This window comes from Brassica napus, chromosome C9, assembly GCF_020379485.1.
Source record: "Brassica napus cultivar Da-Ae chromosome C9, Da-Ae, whole genome shotgun sequence".
Classification (NCBI taxonomy): Eukaryota; Viridiplantae; Streptophyta; class Magnoliopsida; order Brassicales; family Brassicaceae; genus Brassica; species Brassica napus.
In genome coordinates this window covers 51,538,329-51,558,238 of record NC_063452.1, presented here as the reverse complement: position 1 = coordinate 51,558,238, position 19,910 = coordinate 51,538,329, and the positions used below count along the sequence as shown (strand labels likewise).

General features: G+C 38.0%; 2 protein-coding genes across 2 annotated transcripts; both read right to left on the bottom strand.

The window, feature by feature from the left end:
* Window positions 1-14,242: 14,242 nt before the first annotated feature.
* Window positions 14,243-16,539, bottom strand: LOC106397380 (L-type lectin-domain containing receptor kinase I.8). Its single transcript, XM_013837964.3, has one exon. It carries the CDS (start codon window positions 16,434-16,436, stop codon window positions 14,433-14,435), a length of 2,004 nt encoding a protein of 667 aa, XP_013693418.1. The 5' UTR covers window positions 16,437-16,539; the 3' UTR covers window positions 14,243-14,432.
* A 531-nt stretch (window positions 16,540-17,070) lies between these two features.
* LOC106397562 (L-type lectin-domain containing receptor kinase I.7-like) lies at window positions 17,071-19,474 on the bottom strand. The gene has a single exon (XM_013838161.3). It carries the CDS (start codon window positions 19,284-19,286, stop codon window positions 17,277-17,279), a length of 2,010 nt encoding a protein of 669 aa, XP_013693615.2. The 5' UTR covers window positions 19,287-19,474; the 3' UTR covers window positions 17,071-17,276.
* Window positions 19,475-19,910: the final 436 nt, after the last annotated feature.

The window sequence follows — 19,910 nt, the reverse complement described above, 5'->3', positions numbered from 1 at the left end:
TAAATGTTTCAATGAATAAGAATCCAGTTGCTTATTTGGTTGAGTCTTTTAATACATGGCATGAAAGATTAGGCTATGTAAACTACAAATATATACAAAGATTAATGAATTTAAATCTAATTCCTAAATGCAAAACAAGTAAACAAAAATGTGAAGTATGCGTACAGGATAAGCTCACAAAAACTCCATCACCCCGTGTTGAAAGAACTAACAAACATCTAGATTTAATTCACACCGATTTATGTGATTTAAAATACATACAAACTAGAGGTGGCAAAAAGTACTTTGTGACCTTCATAGATGACTGTACAAAATATTGTTATGTATACTTGTTACATAGCAAAGATGAAACTTCAGAAAAATTCCAAGAATTTAAACTCGAGGTCGGAAATCAGCTTAAAACAACTATTAAAAAATTCTGAACTCCTAAACGGATCATTTTAATCCAGAACCCTTTCTCGATACACATCATAAATTACCGGAGCTAATGTTGGATCAATAAAAGGCATCGGCCTTTATTAAATAATGTGAATGCAATGACATTGGGCTTCTCATGTTTTAAGCCCAAAGATATGTCAATTAAATGAATAATGGTTATGGGAATTGTCCCACATCGGCCAGAAGAGTCATGAAGCTGTTTATATATTTCCAAGCACTTGGTGTTGGTTAAACAACTCAGAGGAAAAGAGAACCTCCCACTCGCGCACCGCCGCCGCCATCCGGCCGGTTCGGCTAGGTTTTGGTGAAGGATCTCTAGCCCAATAAAATTTTTTTTGGACCAATTTAAGCTCTACATTTTTTCCATTTCATTTCTAAAAAACAGCATGACGTTCGTGAATAAACGACACATAGTTTGTCTAAAAATGACACGAAGTTTGTCTGTTCGAAATGGATCAGAACGAGTCAACAGAAGAGAGATCTTGCGGAGAAAATTTTTCAACCCTCCACTCTCGAGATTTCAGAGATATTTTCGCTAAATGTGTGCAACAGTTTCGAAAATCAAATCTGGTTCTCTTCTTTAAATACTCGCCTCTTCTTCATTCATTTTCATTACGTTTTACATAAAAAACCAACAGAGAAAATCTCTTACCGTAAGTCTATAGTTCAAGAGTGTTTCGTAGATTTATAGTTCGATAGGGCGATTCACGAGTGAAGCGTGACCGTCTACCATGGTTTTATCATGGGACTCGATATTCGTACAGTCCCGTCTCACTACGGAGCGAATATTTAGAGTTAAGGAAAGAGATTATATCTCGACTCCATGTATCTTTTGAATCGTCTTTTCCTTTACATCGCTTTTACTATTTCATTTATGTCAATCCAGTTTTCCGGCTTATACAATCTTAACTCTAAATCGCTTTATGTCTAAAGCTCTAATCGGGTTGAAGAACAATTTATAAAAACGGGTTTTGGAATGGTGTTTGCGATTTGCTTTCTAGCAAATGGTTTGCGTTTTGCAATGTAGCACTACCGAAAAATGTTTATTGATATACGAGTCGTAGAAACCTTTCTGGTTTCATCCAAACGATGTTTGCAATTTGATATATGCTTATCCGTGAAACGTTTTTTGTTTTGTTGAAAACGAGTTTGCGATTTGATTTATAGCCCTTCCGCAAAACGTTTCTTATTTATTTCATAATGCTTTGCGGATTGCTTTCTAGCATTATCGCAAAACGTTTTTGATACATTTTTGAAAACGTTATATACATGGATCGTTTCAATAACCGCTTTCTTAAGCGAGTTTGTGAAACATTCTAAGTCTATACAAAACGGTTTCTGTGAATGCTTTTAAGCGAGTTTGCAAAACGTTTTATCAAGACTTATATCGATATGATTTGGTTCAAACACCAAAAATGAACATCGATTTTAGACTATTATTTTCTTTAAAATAATATGTTATTTGTTGAATGGAGTACTAATCTGTTTTCATGTTTTCTCCACAGAAAAATGAAAAACGATAACAACACCCCCATTGACACCACCAATGTCACAACAACTCCACTCAACATTGCAGCCACTGGAAACATCACAGCGTCAACCGCTTCAGCAACCACAAGCACTATCCTCCCTGCGGGAAATGCTGCTGATGAAACCACTCGTTGTAGCCTATTCGGTGCTGGTCTTTATCAGACGGGTTCAGTTTCAGCAACCGCAAGTGGTATGGTGGCAGTTCAAACTCCTCAGTCTATCCCTAGCGTGTTCACTCAAGGACTGATGCCAGACAAGTTTGATGGCAAAGGCTTCAAACATGGCAGAAGAAGATGATGTTCTTCCTGACAACGATGAAACTGGACAAGTTCATCTACGAGGACAAGCCCCTTGTTCCTTACGGGATTGATGATGTTCATAGTCTCGCAACTGTTGACATATGAGTGCATTCCGACTTTATCTGCAAAGGTTACATTTTGGGTCGTCTCATTGACCCATTGTACCGGATCTACTGTGAGATCCCCACGGTGAAAGAGCTATGAAGATCATTGGACAAGAAGTATAGAGGTGAGGACGCTGACTGCCAGAAGTATGTGGTCTCAAAATTCCACGAATTCAAAATGGTGGATTTAAAATCCATCATGGATCAGGTGGAAGCGCTTCAGCTCATTTGCCATGAAATCGCTGCTGAGGGAATGTCCATATACGAGACACTCACAACTCTCAGTTTCATTGAAAAGCTTCCTGCAAGCTATGCGGATTTCAAGAACTACTTGAAGCACAAAAAGAAGAAGATGGGGCTCGAGGAGCTCATCATGAGGCTTCAGATGGAATCCAGAAACCGAACTGCTGACAAGCTCATGATTAAAAAGAATGGGATGAATTTGGGAAAGGGGTATGTTAAGGATGGACTTGTCAAGATGAATGTAATGACAGTCCCTCCGAAAGTTGTAGCTCTAAATGTTTCAATGAATAAGAATCCAGTTGCTTATTTGGTTGAGTCTTTTAATACATGGCATGAAAGATTAGGCTATGTAAACTACAAATCTATACAAAGATTAATGAATTTAAATCTAATTCCTAAATGCAAAACAAGTAAACAAAAATGTGAAGTATGCGTACAGGATAAGCTCACAAAAACTCCATCACCCCGTGTTGAAAGAACTAACAAACATCTAGATTTAATTCACACCGATTTATGTGATTTAAAATACATACAAACTAGAGGTGGCAAAAAGTACTTTGTGACCTTCATAGATGACTGTACAAAATATTGTTATGTATACTTGTTACATAGCAAAGATGAAACTTCAGAAAAATTCCAAGAATTTAAACTCGAGGTCGGAAATCAGCTTAAAACAACTATTAAAAAACTATGAACTCCTAAACGGATCATTTTAATCCAGAACCCTTTCTCGATACACATCATAAATTACCGGAGCTAATGTTGGATCAATAAAAGGCATCGGCCTTTATTAAATAATGTGAATGCAATGACATTGGGCTTCTCATGTTTTAAGCCCAAAGATATGTCAATTAAATGAATAATGGTTATGGGAATTGTCCCACATCGGCCAGAAGAGTCATGAAGCTGTTTATATATTGCCAAGCACTTGGTGTTGGTTAAACAGCTCAGAGGAAAAGAGAACCTCCCACCCGCGCGCCGCCGCCGCCATCCGGCCGGTTCGGCTAGGTTTTTCTGAAGGATCTCTAGCCCAATAAAAAAAATTTTGGACCAATTTAAGCTCTACATTTTTTCCATTTCATTTCTAAAAAACAGCATGATGTTCGTGAATAAACGACACATAGTTTGTCTAAAAATGACACGAAGTTTGTCTGTTCGAAATGGATCAGAACGAGTCAACAGAAGAGAGATCTTGCGGAGAAAATTTTTCAACTCTCCACTCTCGAGATTTCAGAGATATTTTCGCTAAATGTGTGCAACAGTTTCGAAAATCAAATCTGGTTCTCTTCTTTAAATACTCGCCTCTTCTTCATTCATTTTCATTACGTTTTACATAAAAAAACCAACAGAGAAAATCTCTTACCGTAAGTCTATAGTTCAAGAGTGTTTCGTAGATTTATAGTTCGATAGGGCGATTCACGAGTGAAGCATGATCGTCTACCATGGTTGTATCATGGGACTCGATATTCGTACAGTCTCGTCTCACTACGGAGCGAATATTTAGAGTTAAGGAAAGAGATTATATCTCGACTCCATGTATCTTTTGAATCGTCTTTTCCTTAACATCGCTTTTACTATTTCATTTATGTCAATCCAGTTTTCCGGCTTATACAATCTTAACTCTAAATCGCTTTATGTCTAAAGCTCTAATCGGGTTGAAGAACAATTTATAAAAACGGGTTTTGGAATGGTGTTTGCGATTTGCTTTCTAGCAAATGGTTTGCGTTTTGCTATGTAGCACTACCGAAAAATGTTTATTGATATACAATTCGTAGAAACCTTTCTCGTTTCATCCAAACGATGTTTGCAATTTGATATATGCTTATCCGTGAAACGTTTTTTGTTTTGTTGAAAACGAGTTTGCGATTTGCTTTATAGCCCTTCAGCAAAACGTTTCTTATTTATTTCATAATGCTTTGCGGATTGCTTTCTAGCATTATCGCAAAAAGTTTTTGATACATTTTTGAAAACGTTATATACATGGATCGTTTCAATAACCGCTTTCTTAAGCGAGTTTGTGAAACATTCTAAGTCTATACAAAAGGGTTTCTGTGAATGGTTTTAAGCGAGTTTGCAAAACGTTTTATCAAGACTTATATCGATATGATTTGGTTCAAACACCAAAAATGAACATCGATTTTAGACTATTATTTTCTTTAAAATAATATGTTATTTGTTGAATGGAGTACTAATCCGTTTTCATGTTTTCTCTACAGAAAAATGACAAACGATAACAACACCCCCATTGACACCACCAATGTCATAACAACTCCACTCAACATTGCAGCCACTGATGCAACTGTGACAACCGCTGGAAACATCACAGCGTCAACCGCTTCAGCAACCACAAGCACTATCCTCCCTGCGGAAAATGTTGCTGATGAAACTACTCGTTGTAGCCTATTCGGTGCTGGTCTTTATTAGACGGGTTCAGTTTCAGCAACCGCAAGTGGTATGGTGGCAGTTCAAACTCCTCAGTCTATCCCTAGCGTGTTCACTCAAGGACTGATGCCAGACAAGTTTGATGGCAAAGGCTTCAAACATGGCAGAAGAAGATGATGTTCTTCCTGACAACGATGAAACTGGACAAGTTCATCCAGGAGGACAAGCCCCTTGTTCCTTACGGGATTGATGATGTTCATAGTCTCGCAACTGTTGACATATGAGTGCATTCCGACTTTATCTGCAAAGGTTACATTTTGGGTCGTCTCATTGACCCATTGTACCGGATCTACTGTGAGATCCCCACGGTGAAAGAGCTATGAAGATCATTGGACAAGAAGCATAGAGGTGAGGACGCTGACTACCAGAAGTATGTGGTCTCAAAATTCCACGAATTCAAAATGGTGGATTCAAAATCCATCATGGATTAGGTGGAAGCGCTTCAGCTCATTTGCCATGAAATTGCTGCTGAGGGAATGTCCATATACGAGACATTCACAACTCTCAGCTTCATTGAAAAGCTTCCTGCAAGCTATGCGGATTTCAAGAACTACTTGAAGCACAAAAAGAAGAAGATGGGGCTCGAGGAGCTCATCATGAGGCTTCAGATGGAATCCAGAAACCGAACTGCTGACAAGGTCACTACTAAGGAGCACAATGTCAACATGGCTGAGCACAAAGGCAAAGGAAAGGCAAACGCCCATTCTCCTGCCAAGCCTTCCAAAACTGCTGCAGCCCTGAAGGCTTCTGGAAAAAAATTCAAGAACAAAGGCATTGAAATCAATGCAAATGCGAATGTGGAGAAGTTCAAGGGCAAGTGTCACTACTGCCAGAAAGTGGAACACAAGACTGCTGAGTGTCGCAGCAAGATTAGAGATGAGAAGCATCAAGCGAATCTCACTGAGGAGCATCTCGTTGCAATGGTGACTGAGGTCAACGTGGTTGAAGGCAGCAATCCCAAGGAATGGTGGTATAACACAGGAGCGACCATCCACATTTTCACTGATAGGGCGATGTTCAGCACTTATCAGAAAAGCAAGATTCAGGAGAAGCTGTTCATGGGAAACACTGCAGTCTCCAAGATTGAAGACCGCGGCAATGTGGTTTTGAAGATGACATCAGGACGTGAAGTCACTCTGACGAATGTGAAGCATGTGCCCGACATGAGGAAAAACTTGGTCTCGGGAACCTTTCTCAGCAAGAATGGATTCGCCACAAGTCTTGAGGCGGACAAGCTCGTGATTAAAAAGAATGGGATGTATTTGGGAAAGGGGTATGTTAAGGATGGACTTGTCAAGATGAATGTAATGACAGTCCCTCCGAAAGTGGTAGCTCTAAATGTTTCAATGAATAAGAATCCAGTTGCTTATTTGGTTGAGTCTTTTAATACGTGGCATGAAAGATTAGGCTATGTAAACTACAAATCTATACAAAGATTAATGAATTTAAATCTAATTCCTAAATGCAAAACAAGTAAACAAAAATGTGAAGTATGCGTACATGCTAAGCTCACAAAAACTCCATCACCCCGTGTTGAAAGAAATAACAAACATATAGATTTAATTCACACCGATTTATGTGATTTAAAATACATACAAACTAGAGGTGCCAAAAAGTACTTTGTGACCTTCATAGATGACTGTACAAAATATTGTTATGTATACTTGTTACATAGCAAAGATGAAACTTCAGAAAAATTCCAAGAATTTAAACTCGAGGTCGGAAATCAGCTTAAAACAACTATTAAAGTAGTTAGTAGCGACAGAGGAAGCGAGTACGATGGTCCATTTAATGCATTTTGTAAAGAACATGGATTAATCCATCAAACTACAGCTCCTTACTCACCAGAATCTAATGGAGTTGCTGAACGCAAAAATGGAACTCTAAAAGAGATGATGAATGCAATGTTGTAGGAATCTGGGTTACCCCAGAACATGTGGGAGGAAGCGTTGCTTACCACAAATTATATCCTCGACAAAATTCCACACAAAGTAACTGAAAAAACTCCATATGAATTATGGAAAGGTAATTTATCTTCGTTTAAATACCTCAAAGTGTGGGGTGTGCTTGGCAAAAGTTGCGGTACCGCCACCAAAGAAGGTCACTATTAGACTTAAAACAGTGGATTGCATCTTCATCGGATATGCACATAACAGTAATGCTTATCTATTTCTAGTACAAAAATCTGCAATATCAAACATTCATGAAAATACAGTCATGAAATCAAGAAATGCATCTTTCTTCGAAAATATTTTTCCATATAAGGAAAAACAAGGTTCAAAACGAACTCGGGAAGAAAGAGACAATGACAAGAACTCAGATACTGAGACAAACGTCGAGATTTCTATAAATGATATTTCAGAAAATGAAGAAAAAGATGAACCTCGAAGGAGCAAAAGAGCTCGAAAGGAAAAATCTTTTGGTGAAGATTTCTTAATGGCATTTTTAGTAGAAAATATTCCAAAAACTTTGGCAGAAGCCATGACTTCACCGGAAGCTCCATTTTGGAACGAAGCTGTTAGAAGTGAATTTGATTCTATCATGCAAAATTATACATGGTACATAACAGATTTACCACCTGGCTGCAAAGCATTAGGAAATATATGAATAATGACATGAAAACCTGGTGGAAAATACAAATCTAGGCTTGTAGGTCAAGGATTCCGACAAAAGGAAGACTTTGACTATTTTGATACATATTCTTCAGTAACGAGAATAACATCAATGAGACTGATGATAGCAATCGCAGCCTTAAGAGACCTAGAAATCCATCAAATGGATGTAAAAACCGCTTTTCTAAAAGGTGATTTAGAAGAGGAAATTTACATGAAACAACCTGAAAGTTTTGTCGTTCCCGGACAGGAAGACAAAGTATGCTGACTTATAAAGTCACTTTATGGGCTTAAACAAGCTCCTAAACAATGGCACGAAAAATTTGACAATACAATGATGTCAAATGGTTTCAAAATTAATGAATGTGATAAATGCATATACTACAAAACTACCAAAAATGCGTATGTTTTGATATGTCTATATGTAGATGATATACTGATTATTAGAAGCAATAAAGACATTATCAATCAAACAAAGAACATGCTCAAAGGGACATTTGAGATGAAAGACTTTGGATAGCATATGTAATTCTCGGGGTTAAAGTCACAAGAAATTCAAATGGAATTACCTTAACCCAATCTCATTATGCTCAAACAATATTAGAGAGATTTAAAAATTACTCTAAAAGTACGGCGAAAACTCCGTTAGATCCCCAAATGCCCTTGACAAAGAATTCAGGTGAAGCGGTTTCACAAAACGAGTATGCACGTGTGATCGGAAGTCTCATGCATGTACTTGACTAATTGTACGAGACCAGATCTAGCGCATGCAGTAAACGTACTTAGTAGATATACAAGTAATCCAGGTCATACACACTGGAAAGCTATAACGAGGGTACTTAATTACTTGCGCTACACCAAAAATTTTGGGCTTCACTATGGTAAAGAACCAGCAGTTTTAAAAGGATACAGTGATGCTAACTGGATATCAGATTCTAAAAACTCAAAATCCACAAGTGGATATGTCTTTACACTAGGAGGAGTAGCAATATCATGGAAATCTACCAAAGAAACAGTGTTATCCAGATCCACCATTGAATTTGAGTTCATAGCCTTATACAAAGCAGCAGAAGAAGCTGAATGACTTAGAAATTTTTTGGAAGATATTCCTATGTGGGAGAAACCTGTGCCAGCTATACGCATACATTGTGATAGTCAATCAGCTATAGCTCGGGCACAGAGTAATCTCTACAATGGTAAATCTTGTCACATTAGAAGACGACATAAAACCATTAGACAACTTATCTCAACTGGTGTAATCACAATAGACTACATCAAGTCGGCTGACAACCTAGCGGATCCATTTACAAAAGGTTTGTCACGAGATGTTGTTGTTAAATCATCAAAAGGAATGGGTTTAAAGCCTATAACGAATGAGGATGCTTGACTGCAACCCTACCTATCATGACTGGAGATCCCAAGACGTAGGTCCAAAGGGAAAAAAATCAAACTGAATCTAACCAAAGCACTTGAGACAAAGTAGTCTCTTCCCAGCTCCTAAGATGATAAAAGTGCTAACAAATGTAAGAAGGATAAGCAAAAGCTTTTAATGATTTCATAGCTTCTAAACCAGAGTATTATTCAATACTTTTCATGGCCAATCACCTAATGAGTGTGAAATGGGGCTGTTTCTAGGAGAATGAATGTAAGGATATATTCTCTAAGATTACTCATGAAAACCAAGAATAGTTCAGGGCCACAATGAACACAATAGAAAACTAAGTTCTACAAGGAAATGAAGCTGCGTTATGCATGTTGTCTCGGTCTACATAAAACACCGGTTGGTTCAAGACATCATGTTCACCTTCTGGTAAAGTAAACCCGACATATATTAAGTATGAGTGGTTCAAGGCTTAAAAATGCCACCAACTCAAACACAGTGAATTTTTTGTAAACACTCTCGATAACTCTGTCTAGTCTAGTTAGGATTAGAATAAGTATAGTTTTTTAGATTCTATCGAGTCTGCATTTAGTCTACATATGTTTAGAAGAGTCATTTCTATTCATGTGGGGGATTGTTAGATCACTAAAAGGCATTGGCCTTTATTAAATAATGTTAATGCAATGACATTGGGCTTTTAAGCCCAAAGATATGTCAATTAAATGAATAATGGTTATGAGAATTGTCCCACATCAGCCAGGAGAAGAGTCATAGCGCTGTTTATATATTGTCAAACACTTGGTGTTGGTTAAACAGCTCAGAGGAAGAGAGAGCTTCCCACGCACGCGCCGCCGCCGCCGGCCGGCTCGGGTCTTGGGTTTTGGATCTTGGTGGAGGGCCTCTGGCCCAATAAGATTCTTTTTGGACCAATTTAAGCTCTACATTTTTGCCATTTCATTTCTAAAAATAGCATGACGTTCGTGAATAAACGACACGTAGTTTGTCTAAAAACGACACGAAGTTTGTCTGTTCGAAATGGATCAGAACGAGTCAACAGAAGAGAGATCTTGTGGAGAAAGTTTCTCAACTCTCCACTCCCGAGATTTCAGAGATATTTTCGCTAAATGTGTGCAACAGTTTCGAAAATCAAATCTGGTTCTCTTCTTTAAATACTCGCCTCTTCTTCAATCATTTTCATTACGTTTTATATTGGAAACCAACAGAGAAAATCCCTTACCGTAAGTCTATAGTTCGATAGTGTTTCGTACATTTATAGTTCGATAGGGCGATTCACGAGTGAAGGGTGATCGTCTACCATTGTTGTATCCTGGGACTCGATATTCGTACAGTCCCGTCTCACTACGGAGCGAATATTTAGAGTTAAGGAAAGAGATTATATATCGACTCCATGTCTCTTTTGAATCGTTTTTTCCTTAACATCGCTTTTACTATTCCGTTTATGTCAAATCCGGTTATACAGCTAATTCATAAATTAATTTTTATACATTCTGTAAAACATCTTTTCACAATCTATATATAATAGCAAACGTGCTTTTTGTTTTTGTTGACATCATCATTTTTTTGTAGAAAAATAAAAATTTAATGTAACAGTGGAAATTGCTTTGTTAAGTAATCTAGTGGTCAAGGCTTGGTTACATTTAAATCTATGACATCATTGGTTATTATTTCAAATGGTGTGTCTTTACGTTCTATTTTTTGGAAATACGCAACGCTTCTCAAAAGATGCAACGTTTCAAAGTAAATTTTCTTAACAAATTTATACTCCCTCTGTTTCACAACGTAAGTAGTTTAGAGTAAAAACACTAATATTAAGAAAGTTGGTACTTTAAGAAAAATAATATTTAATTAATTAGTTTAACCAATTATAAAAAAGTTGATATTATTTGATTGGTTACACTATATCCAATAAATGTAAAAGTTATCTAGATATTTGGAAACTACTTACATTTTGAAACAAAAAAAATTTCCTTAAACTATTGACAATAAGAAACGGAGGGAGTATATTGTTTCTTTATCACTTTCCTTCATCATCATTCTTACTATCATTCAGTTTTATTGTCCTACATAATTTTTTCCAAAAAAAATCTCTTATTTACCTTCTCATCAGAGACATTATTACAACTTGACACAGAAAGAAATAGAGAAAGCCTTATGAAACGTTTGGAAAACAAAGGGTGCGATTTGTAAGGCAATTCTAAAGGCCACTTTACCAAAAATATAGATAGTCTCTCGCGGCTCTGTCCATAGGAGTTTTATTTTCACTGTTCCACATTCCTCTACACAACATGTCTAAGGTCATGATGATACTGCTATGGGAGATCGAGGGATTTTATCCCTCTGGATATTTTCATTTCCCTTGAAACTGGTTAGTTTCCTCTGATCTTGCCATTGGAAAGCTTGTGGCATCATCCTTATTGGCTTTTGATGGTGATTTTCGACATGGTGCTTCTCTCCTCTCGGGAGAGTTTTTTTCCGACACAAGTTTCCCGACTCCGGTGGGTTAGTGACGGTGTTGGTCGGCAAAGTTTCAAGTTTGACGGTTTATATTTGTCCCTTCAATAGGTTGTTGTCGTCTCATCCGTCTATTGGTATGACGGTTTGGTTCGTTTCCATTCGAAGGAATTTTTAAAACCGTTGTTGCCGCCACCATTGAAGATGGTGTCATTTCGTAAGCCAATCATATTCATAGTCTTTTTGTTTTCGTTAAAGACCTACTTTAGTAGTTTCAAGAGACGTCTTGGGTTGATTACGTTTAAGTGTATGGGTTTGCCTGAAGTTAACAAGGTTTATGGAAGTTACTGATATCGTTTCTCGACTTTGGGTTGAGTTCTTTAGTTTCATAAGTGTGCACAGGATGAAACCAAGGTGTATGACTGATAATTGGTCCTGATTGTTGTGGTTATCATATCATGGGCCCCACTAAAATGAAGTTGTTTATGCCGTGTGGTTGGAGAGAGAAGACATCAACTCTTACACTATTTTGGTGTTATGACGTCTGGTTGGACTTGACCTTAGACTGCAGTATCTTGATCAAGACCAAGGAGGAGAGCCCTGATTTGCAATTGTACTTCCTTGACAAGATAACGGAGGTGATTGGTTGAGATTTATCTACCTACTTTAGCTTTATTTTTTTTCTAAATCATTAAACTTTACCAATCATGCTTTAAGATTACTTTTCAAAGTTAAAGCCTACATCAAATTTCTATTAATTTTTACCAATCATGTTTTAGCTTTATTTTTAAAGCCACGGCAAAATAAATAAAGCAAACATTTTTCTTATGTATTTTAGTTAAAAAACCTACATCTTGCATTTATAAGTTGTAGAAACTGTAGAATAAAAAAATATCTATAAGATAATGTGCATGTTTTAGAACAGAGAAATGAAGACGAGTATTCCTCTCTCTCCATATAGAAAATAAATAACTCCCTGAAATGATTCCAAAACGAGTTTAACTCCTCGCAGCTTAACAACCGCACCAGCGAGATGACATCATCAAGGTTCCTACAGACTTTCTTCATCATGTACCGTGGAGTTTTATTTGGTATGGAAACAAGTTGCATGTTTTCACCACCACCGTGGTCTTGATGTTTTCTCTCGCCATCTCTCCTTTTATGTGTATCCCCATCCTTTTTTCTGTATCCCCAACCCACTAATATCTTAATTTACCGTTCATATGTGGAAACCGTTCATATGTGGAGTTAATCTCAGAAAACATATCTTTCTCAAAAGCCCATTGATCCTTCTGGTACTGTTTTCCATACAGAGTTTTAGAGTCAGTATGTCTATAGTATCCATGATTTAAAACCACTTTTTCATTTCGTTTCGCAGTACCTCCAAATCAAAAGGGCAAATGTTGTGATGTTAGTAATAAAATAACTACTAAAACTAAAAAAACTAAGCACAAAATTGAAAAAAATATCTCTAAATTGAAGAAAAAAAAACATTTAGAATTGACTGGTTGTACGTTGTACTTCCATATTAGTTCTTAGACAATTCTAAATTATTGGTTTAAACTAATATTATAATTGGATTTTTATGTAGGGTTCATATTGGGAATAAAAGGCATCAATTCATTGAAAATCTCTTCCAATTGTTACTTTATTTATTTTTTATTCTGTAATATAGTGTTCTTAAAAACATCTTTTATTTTGAAGAACTCTATCAACATATATTTGGCACTCTATTTCCATTAAATAATATTTCATGCACCTAGCATTTTCTACCTAATTTTAATTTAATTTTTTTTCATATTTTTAGGTTAGAATAAGGAGGAAACTCACTTTTAATTTTCTTAGATAACATTCGCTATAGTAATTTTTAACTAATTTTTTTAGATTAATATATTTTAAATATGAATTTCTTACCTAGGGTTGAGATTAGAAAGCATCCATTCATTCTTACATCTCTTCTAAAATTGTCATTTTTCTTGACAACTATATCTTGATAAACCTAACAAATTGTATTGTGACTATGTATTTTGAAGATCAATAAAGTTCTAATTTTGTTGAAAAAAACCTAACAAATTGTATAAAAACTATATACAATTTGTATGACACTAAATTTTAAACATTATATATTTGTATCAGCCGTCTGCTTTTTTTATAAAAAAAATATATAATATTAATTAATTCAACCTAGAAATGGAAATTAGAACGATGCTTATTGGTTGCCCAGAAAAACATTAGTAACTAACTTACAATGATTTAGAAAATATTTGTCTGCTATTTAATATTCGATCAATCTTATATTATAGAGGTAAACTTATATGCTGTAATAAAAAAATCTTCATATCTAAGAAGCTATTTTCCAGTAATAATAAGGTCAAGATTAATTTTTATTTATAATTGTAAATGGATTTGTTTAGAAATTGCTATTTGTTCTAAAAGATTTTTGGCAGATTATTAAAACACCTCTATGAATTTTTTGTTATTCTTTTCAGCATCTAACATTGTCAATATTTCATCTTTGTGTTTTCAAAAATTCCTTAATTGATCAGTATTTTAAAATAAAATATAAAATAAAATAAACTTAAAACAACTCAAACTAATCTTTCATATCCATATAATATATTTTGCAAACTTGTGTATGATAAAAAAATATAGTTAATAAATGTGGGAGAAAATTTTAACACAACTAATAATTTTATAAAGAAATTAGATTTATAAAAGATATACAAAATATAAAAGAAATATATTTATTAAAATTAAATAAATACAAATTTTAGTAAAGAATCCAATAGGCGTGGATTTGTTTGCTAGTAAATATTAATTGCAAACTTTAAAATCAAAACAAAAATAAAATAAAATTACAAGAACACAAACGTTTGAGCTTAAGAGTGCTTCTTCAAGTCGTTAGATCCTTTCATCGTCCTTCTCCGTACTGGATCGAGTGAGTAATAAACATAGACTCAGTCACCGGACCCGAACCGTCAGACACCACCACAGAGGAGCTTCCTCCCACCATAACCGAACTAAGTACCCCAATCCCCGGCGAATCCGGTTCAAAATCCGGCAACGGAACCAGCTCTTCAAGATACTGCACAACTCTCTCCATCTCCGGCCTCGCTTCCGGGACGAGATTCGTGCACAGCAACCCCACCTTCATCACCAACTCCACAGACCGAGACGAATAAGACTCGCCGCTCAGTTTGGGATCACGAGCCTTGAGTATATCCTTCTTCCTCCAGCAATCACAAACCCACTTCACAAGAAACTGCCTCTCCGCCGCCGCGGTAGGCTCCACGGGTCTCCTCCCGCAAGCTACTTCGAGCAAGAACGCTCCGAACGCGTACACGTCGGTTCTAGTGGAAGCTCCCATCGAGGTCAGCTCAGGAGCCATGTATCCCACGGTTCCCACAGCTCCCGTCGTGGTCGGGTTAGCTCCGTGGTCGTGGTACCTAGCCATACCGAAGTCTCCCAGCTTCCCGTTGAACTCCGAGTCGAGCATCACGTTGGAAGCTTTGATGTCTCTGTGGAGAACAACTTGCGTGGCTTCTCTGTGTAAGTAACAGAGCGCTGAAGCTATTCCTTTTACAATCCAAAACCGTTTGGTCCATGGAAGAGATAGTGATTCTCCTCCTCGGAACAACAACTGGTCGAGACTTCCGTTAGGCATGTACTTGGAGATGAGGAAGAACTCGCCTTTTCTCCTGCAGTAGCCGAGGAGCGGGACTAAGTTCCTGTGGTCTAATCTCCCCATGCTTGCTATCTCAGCCACGAACTGCTTCATCCCTCGTTGTCCGTCGTGTGAGAATCTCTTCACTGCTATGTCTCCTTCACGAGGGAGAGTTCCTTTGTAGACTTCTCCGAATCCTCCTTTACCGAGAAACCCATCTTTGTGGAACCCTTTTGTTGCTTTGTAGATGGTTTTGTAAGAGTAACGGTGTGGACCGTACTCTTTCTCCCATTCCTCTCTTACTTCTGCGTACTTGTTTCTCCTGTAGAGATAAGCTCCTCCAAGTAGTAACAAGACTATGATTATGAGTACAATCACGAGAAGAATCAGCACCGGAGAGAGTTTTTTCTTAGGGTGAGGAACTTTGGGAAGTTTGGAGATGTCTAGGCTCTGTAATGATTGTTTGTTTCTGCTGAAACTCCAACCGAGTATGTAATGGTTGTTTGCTAACTGCCCTGTTGCTGCAGATAATCCGACAAACATTCTGCCTTGGAGAAGTGCTGAGAGATCGAGGGATGTTGAGATAAGACTCTGACTCGGCTTCTGAACTCGGAGAGGGGCTAGTGAAACGTTTAGTACAGTTCCATCGAAGTCCACCCAGACCTGGATGGAATCTCCACTCAAGAGATTGATGGTTTTAGTCTTACCTTCTTTGTCTGAAAAGTAAGCAGCTGGAGCAGATACGGTTGAGGTCAGGCTGTTCACGTTGACACCAACATGGTTGTTATTGATGTCATCAAACTCTGCGCTTTGGACAGTGTCAAGCTCAACAGCGAAGATACGAGATGAAGGAGACATATTGGTTGTGGTGTTGAAAAGTCCCAAGTACTGAGTTGCATCTGCCTCTGAAAGATTCATGGTGGGAGATAGGAAGAAAGCGATCCCGTTCCCTCCGGTTACTCCCGGTTTACGCACCATTGCACACGCGAAATGAGTTGAGAAGGAGAGAGATTCAGATGAGTTGAACTCGAAGGGCTGCTTGAAGAAAGCCTGACCCATCTTCTGCTCTGAAGTGTTGGTCAGCTGCAGTAGTCCACCGGGAAGGATCTGAGCAACCCCAGCAACGTTAAGATCTCCCTGGCGAAAACCGTTGAAGATGAACCTAGTTTCTTGTTGACTTGACAGATGAATCAGAAGAAGAAGAAGAAGAAAAGAGATCACCATCCAGGTCAGATCCAATCCTTGAGCCATTTGTTAATGGGACAGAGTTTTTGCTATTTTGAGAATAAGCTTGTCTCCGACTCTGAGTTGATGGTATGGTTAATAGGTATCTTCTCCATCTGCAAAAACAAGGTTATATCATTGCACCACAAGAAGAACATTCTGCATTTTGCCATTTCCAAGAAATTTTAACAAGAGTTGACTTAAACAATATATGATAAATTCCGAAAGACAGCTATCATTTATTTGTATTCTCTGTTTAAAATATACGCAGATTCCACACATCATTGTTGTTTAAAGATTATTCAAAGCCAAGGCTTCTCACTGATTACTTTTCTTAACCCATACAGAAAGTTGATCTGTCACTTTCTCTCAATATTTGAGTTCTTTAGCCTGTTGTGATCCATGGGCTGAATCATGTATCTCCTATAGGATACATTGCAGGTACCTACGATCAGCACAAATAAATATAATGACCAAACAGTTCTCTTTGACGTTTGTGAGTTCGACATATTCTAAAACTTCAAAGAAATCATAATCAGATTATGTGTCACATCAAACGAGAATCAGTTTGACTCATTGTCAAAGGAACAAAAAGCTGATGCAAAATCTCTGATGTTTGAATGTCTTTAATCTATATAATAGGCTCAAGCCTTAAATAAAAGAGTGACAACAACCAATTATCAATGTATTTAGGTACAAGAATTTACACAAAATATCAGTCTTTTTCATCTTTCTACCGGTCAAACTTGATGGAGAATGCCAAGAAGAACATGGTGTGAGTATAAGATCAAACAAAAATATAATGGAAATGCTCAAAACCAGAGTTAATAACAAGACGCCAAAGATACGTAAAGTTGTTAGAAACTTTCATCGTCCACTCCCGTAGAGGAGTGAATGAGTAATAAACATAGAGTTGTTGGATGAGGAAGAAGACAGTGATAGTGAAGGGACCATGAGCTGTGCTTGTGAAAACGCCGTTGGAGTGAGAACTCCAATTCCGGGAGAATATGGCCAAAACTCTGGCAAAGCTAAGTTTCCATTTAAGTATTGCACCACTTGTTCCATGGACGGTCTTGCTTCTGGAGCAAGGTTTGCACAGAGCAAACCGACTTTCAGAACCCTCTCCACTTCCCAGGATGAGAATTCTGTCAACCTTGGATCCACAACGTCAAGCAAAGAAGACCGTCTCCAGCGTTCACCAACCCATTGGACAAGAAAACGTTTTGCAGCCGAAAAGCCAGCCTCCACAGGTCTCCTCCCACAAGTTATTTCAAGCAGGAAAACACCAAATGCATATACATCAGTCACAGTGGAAGGTCCCATTGTTGTAAGCTCAGGTGCCATGTAACCAATAGTCCCAACTGCAGCTGTTGTGCTTGGATCAGTCCCTCTGTCATATAACCTGGACATACCAAAATCTCCCAACCTTCCGTTGAACTCTGCGTCCAACATAACGTTAGAAGCTTTGATATCTCTGTGTATAACAACTTGGTCAGCTTCTGTATGTAAGTAACTAAGAGCCAACGCAATGTCTTTGAGAATTGCAAATCTTCTCGGCCAGGGGAGAGTAGGTCTATCATGATTAAACAAGTAATGATCAAGGCTACCATTTGGCATGTACTCAGAGACTAGTATTAGCTCATGTTTCCTCCTGCAATACCCAAGAAGTGGAACCAAGCTGCGGTGTTTTAAACTCCTCATGCACACGATCTCAGAGACAAACTGTTTCATACCATGCTCACCCTCGTGTGATACTTTCTTCACAGCCACTTCTCTCAGCTCAATGTTCCGAGGGAGTGTCCCTTTGTAGACTTCACCAAAACCTCCTTTCCCAAGAAATTCATCTCTACTGAACCCTTTTGTTGCTTTGTATAAAGATTTGTAGGAATACCTGAGGGGACCATACTCCTTCTCCCATTCCTCTCTTACTTCGGCGTACAAGTTTCTCCTATACATATAAGCTCCGAAAACAAGCCCCAAGACTAAGAAAGCTATCAAACCCAACAGAGCATTGCGCACCGTAGATGAAGACTTGTTTTTATTGCTAGGGTGAGGAACTTTGGGAAGCTTTGAGATGTCAATCTTCTGCAGCGACGCCATGCTTTTGCTAAAACTCCACCCGAGTAAGTACTGGTTGACCATGATGGACCCGGTTGCACCCGAAAACCCGACAAACATCCTTCTGCCTTGCACGATCTCTGTAAGATTGATGGATGGTGATGACAAAAGAGGTCGGCTCGGTTTCTGGTTTTCAAGAGGAGCAATTGAAACGTTGAGTGTTGTTCCTACATAATCCACCCAAACCTGGATAGGATCTCCACTCAAGAGATTCATGTCAACCTTCCTACCTTCTCTGTCTGAAAAATAAGAAGCGTTTTCAGCTTTCACAGACTTTGCGCTGTTCACATCAATCCCAACGTGATTGTCACTGATGTCGAGCACATCTGGAGCTTTGGATATATCAAGCTCAACAGCCAACACACGTGTGGAAGCAGCTCCATTGGCGTTGAAAAGCCCAAAGAATCGAGTTGGTTCGGCGCCTACGAAATCAGTGGAATGAGACACAAAGAAGGCCATGCCATGGCCACTCACATCACCTACACGGACCAGCGCGCACACAAAATGGGTCGAGAACGAGACTGGTTCAGATGGTTTGAACTCAATAGGCTGCTCGAAGAAAGCACGACCTATTTGCGTTGTTGTTTCATTCGTCAGCTGCAGGACATCATTTTTTCGAAGGATTCTTGCACCACCGTCAAGATGAATACGATGATCTCCTTGGTCGAAGCCGTTGTAGACGAACGTCGTCTCTTGTTGGAGTGACGTGCACACACAACATATCATCCAGATGATTCCCAGAAGCGATCCTCGAATCATTGGGAATAGAGAGAGAGAGAGTTATCGTTCTTCTTTTGCTTTCTCTTGTCAGACTGGTTAACAGTTATCTTCTTCCTCTCTGGTTGTATAGACGAATTGATTATGACACCAGAGTCAAAAACTTACGGCTGCTTTGGAATCTTTAGGGTATATAACTTTTCCCTTGGTAAGACTTTCGGACACCTGTCTTAGTCAAGACAGCAAATGAATTCCAATGAAAAAGGATATTGGTAAATAAAGTGGCTTGATGGGCCTTTTATATTATTAAAGAGGAAAATTTCAAAAGATTGATCATTGACAATAAAAGGTTGACGGTGAAGCTGCAAACCAGACCAAGCAGCTTCTAATAAATTGAGTGACTTCAAAGTCAAATCATTGAAACTGTCGAGTTAACGGATTCACGTCTAGTCTCTAAAGTCTTATATACGGTTTAAAATATCGAGGCGCAAGATACTCATTGACATTAAAATACTAAATGATAATATGAAGGGGATAACTTTCTCTATGTAATATGCATATTGTACTATATATTTATGTCAAGGTCAACTTTATACGACAACGACCATTTAAATCCCACTTTTAAGCAACAAAGAATGTCATATCCACAGACTTCAAGGTGATTTC

What these genes read in the sequence shown, in the direction of transcription:
- LOC106397380 (XM_013837964.3), bottom strand. Translation starts at nt 16,436, where the DNA reads ATGGCTCAAGGATTGGATCTGACCTGGATGGTGATCTCTTTTCTTCTT.
- LOC106397562 (XM_013838161.3), bottom strand. Translation starts at nt 19,286, where the DNA reads ATGATTCGAGGATCGCTTCTGGGAATCATCTGGATGATATGTTGTGTG.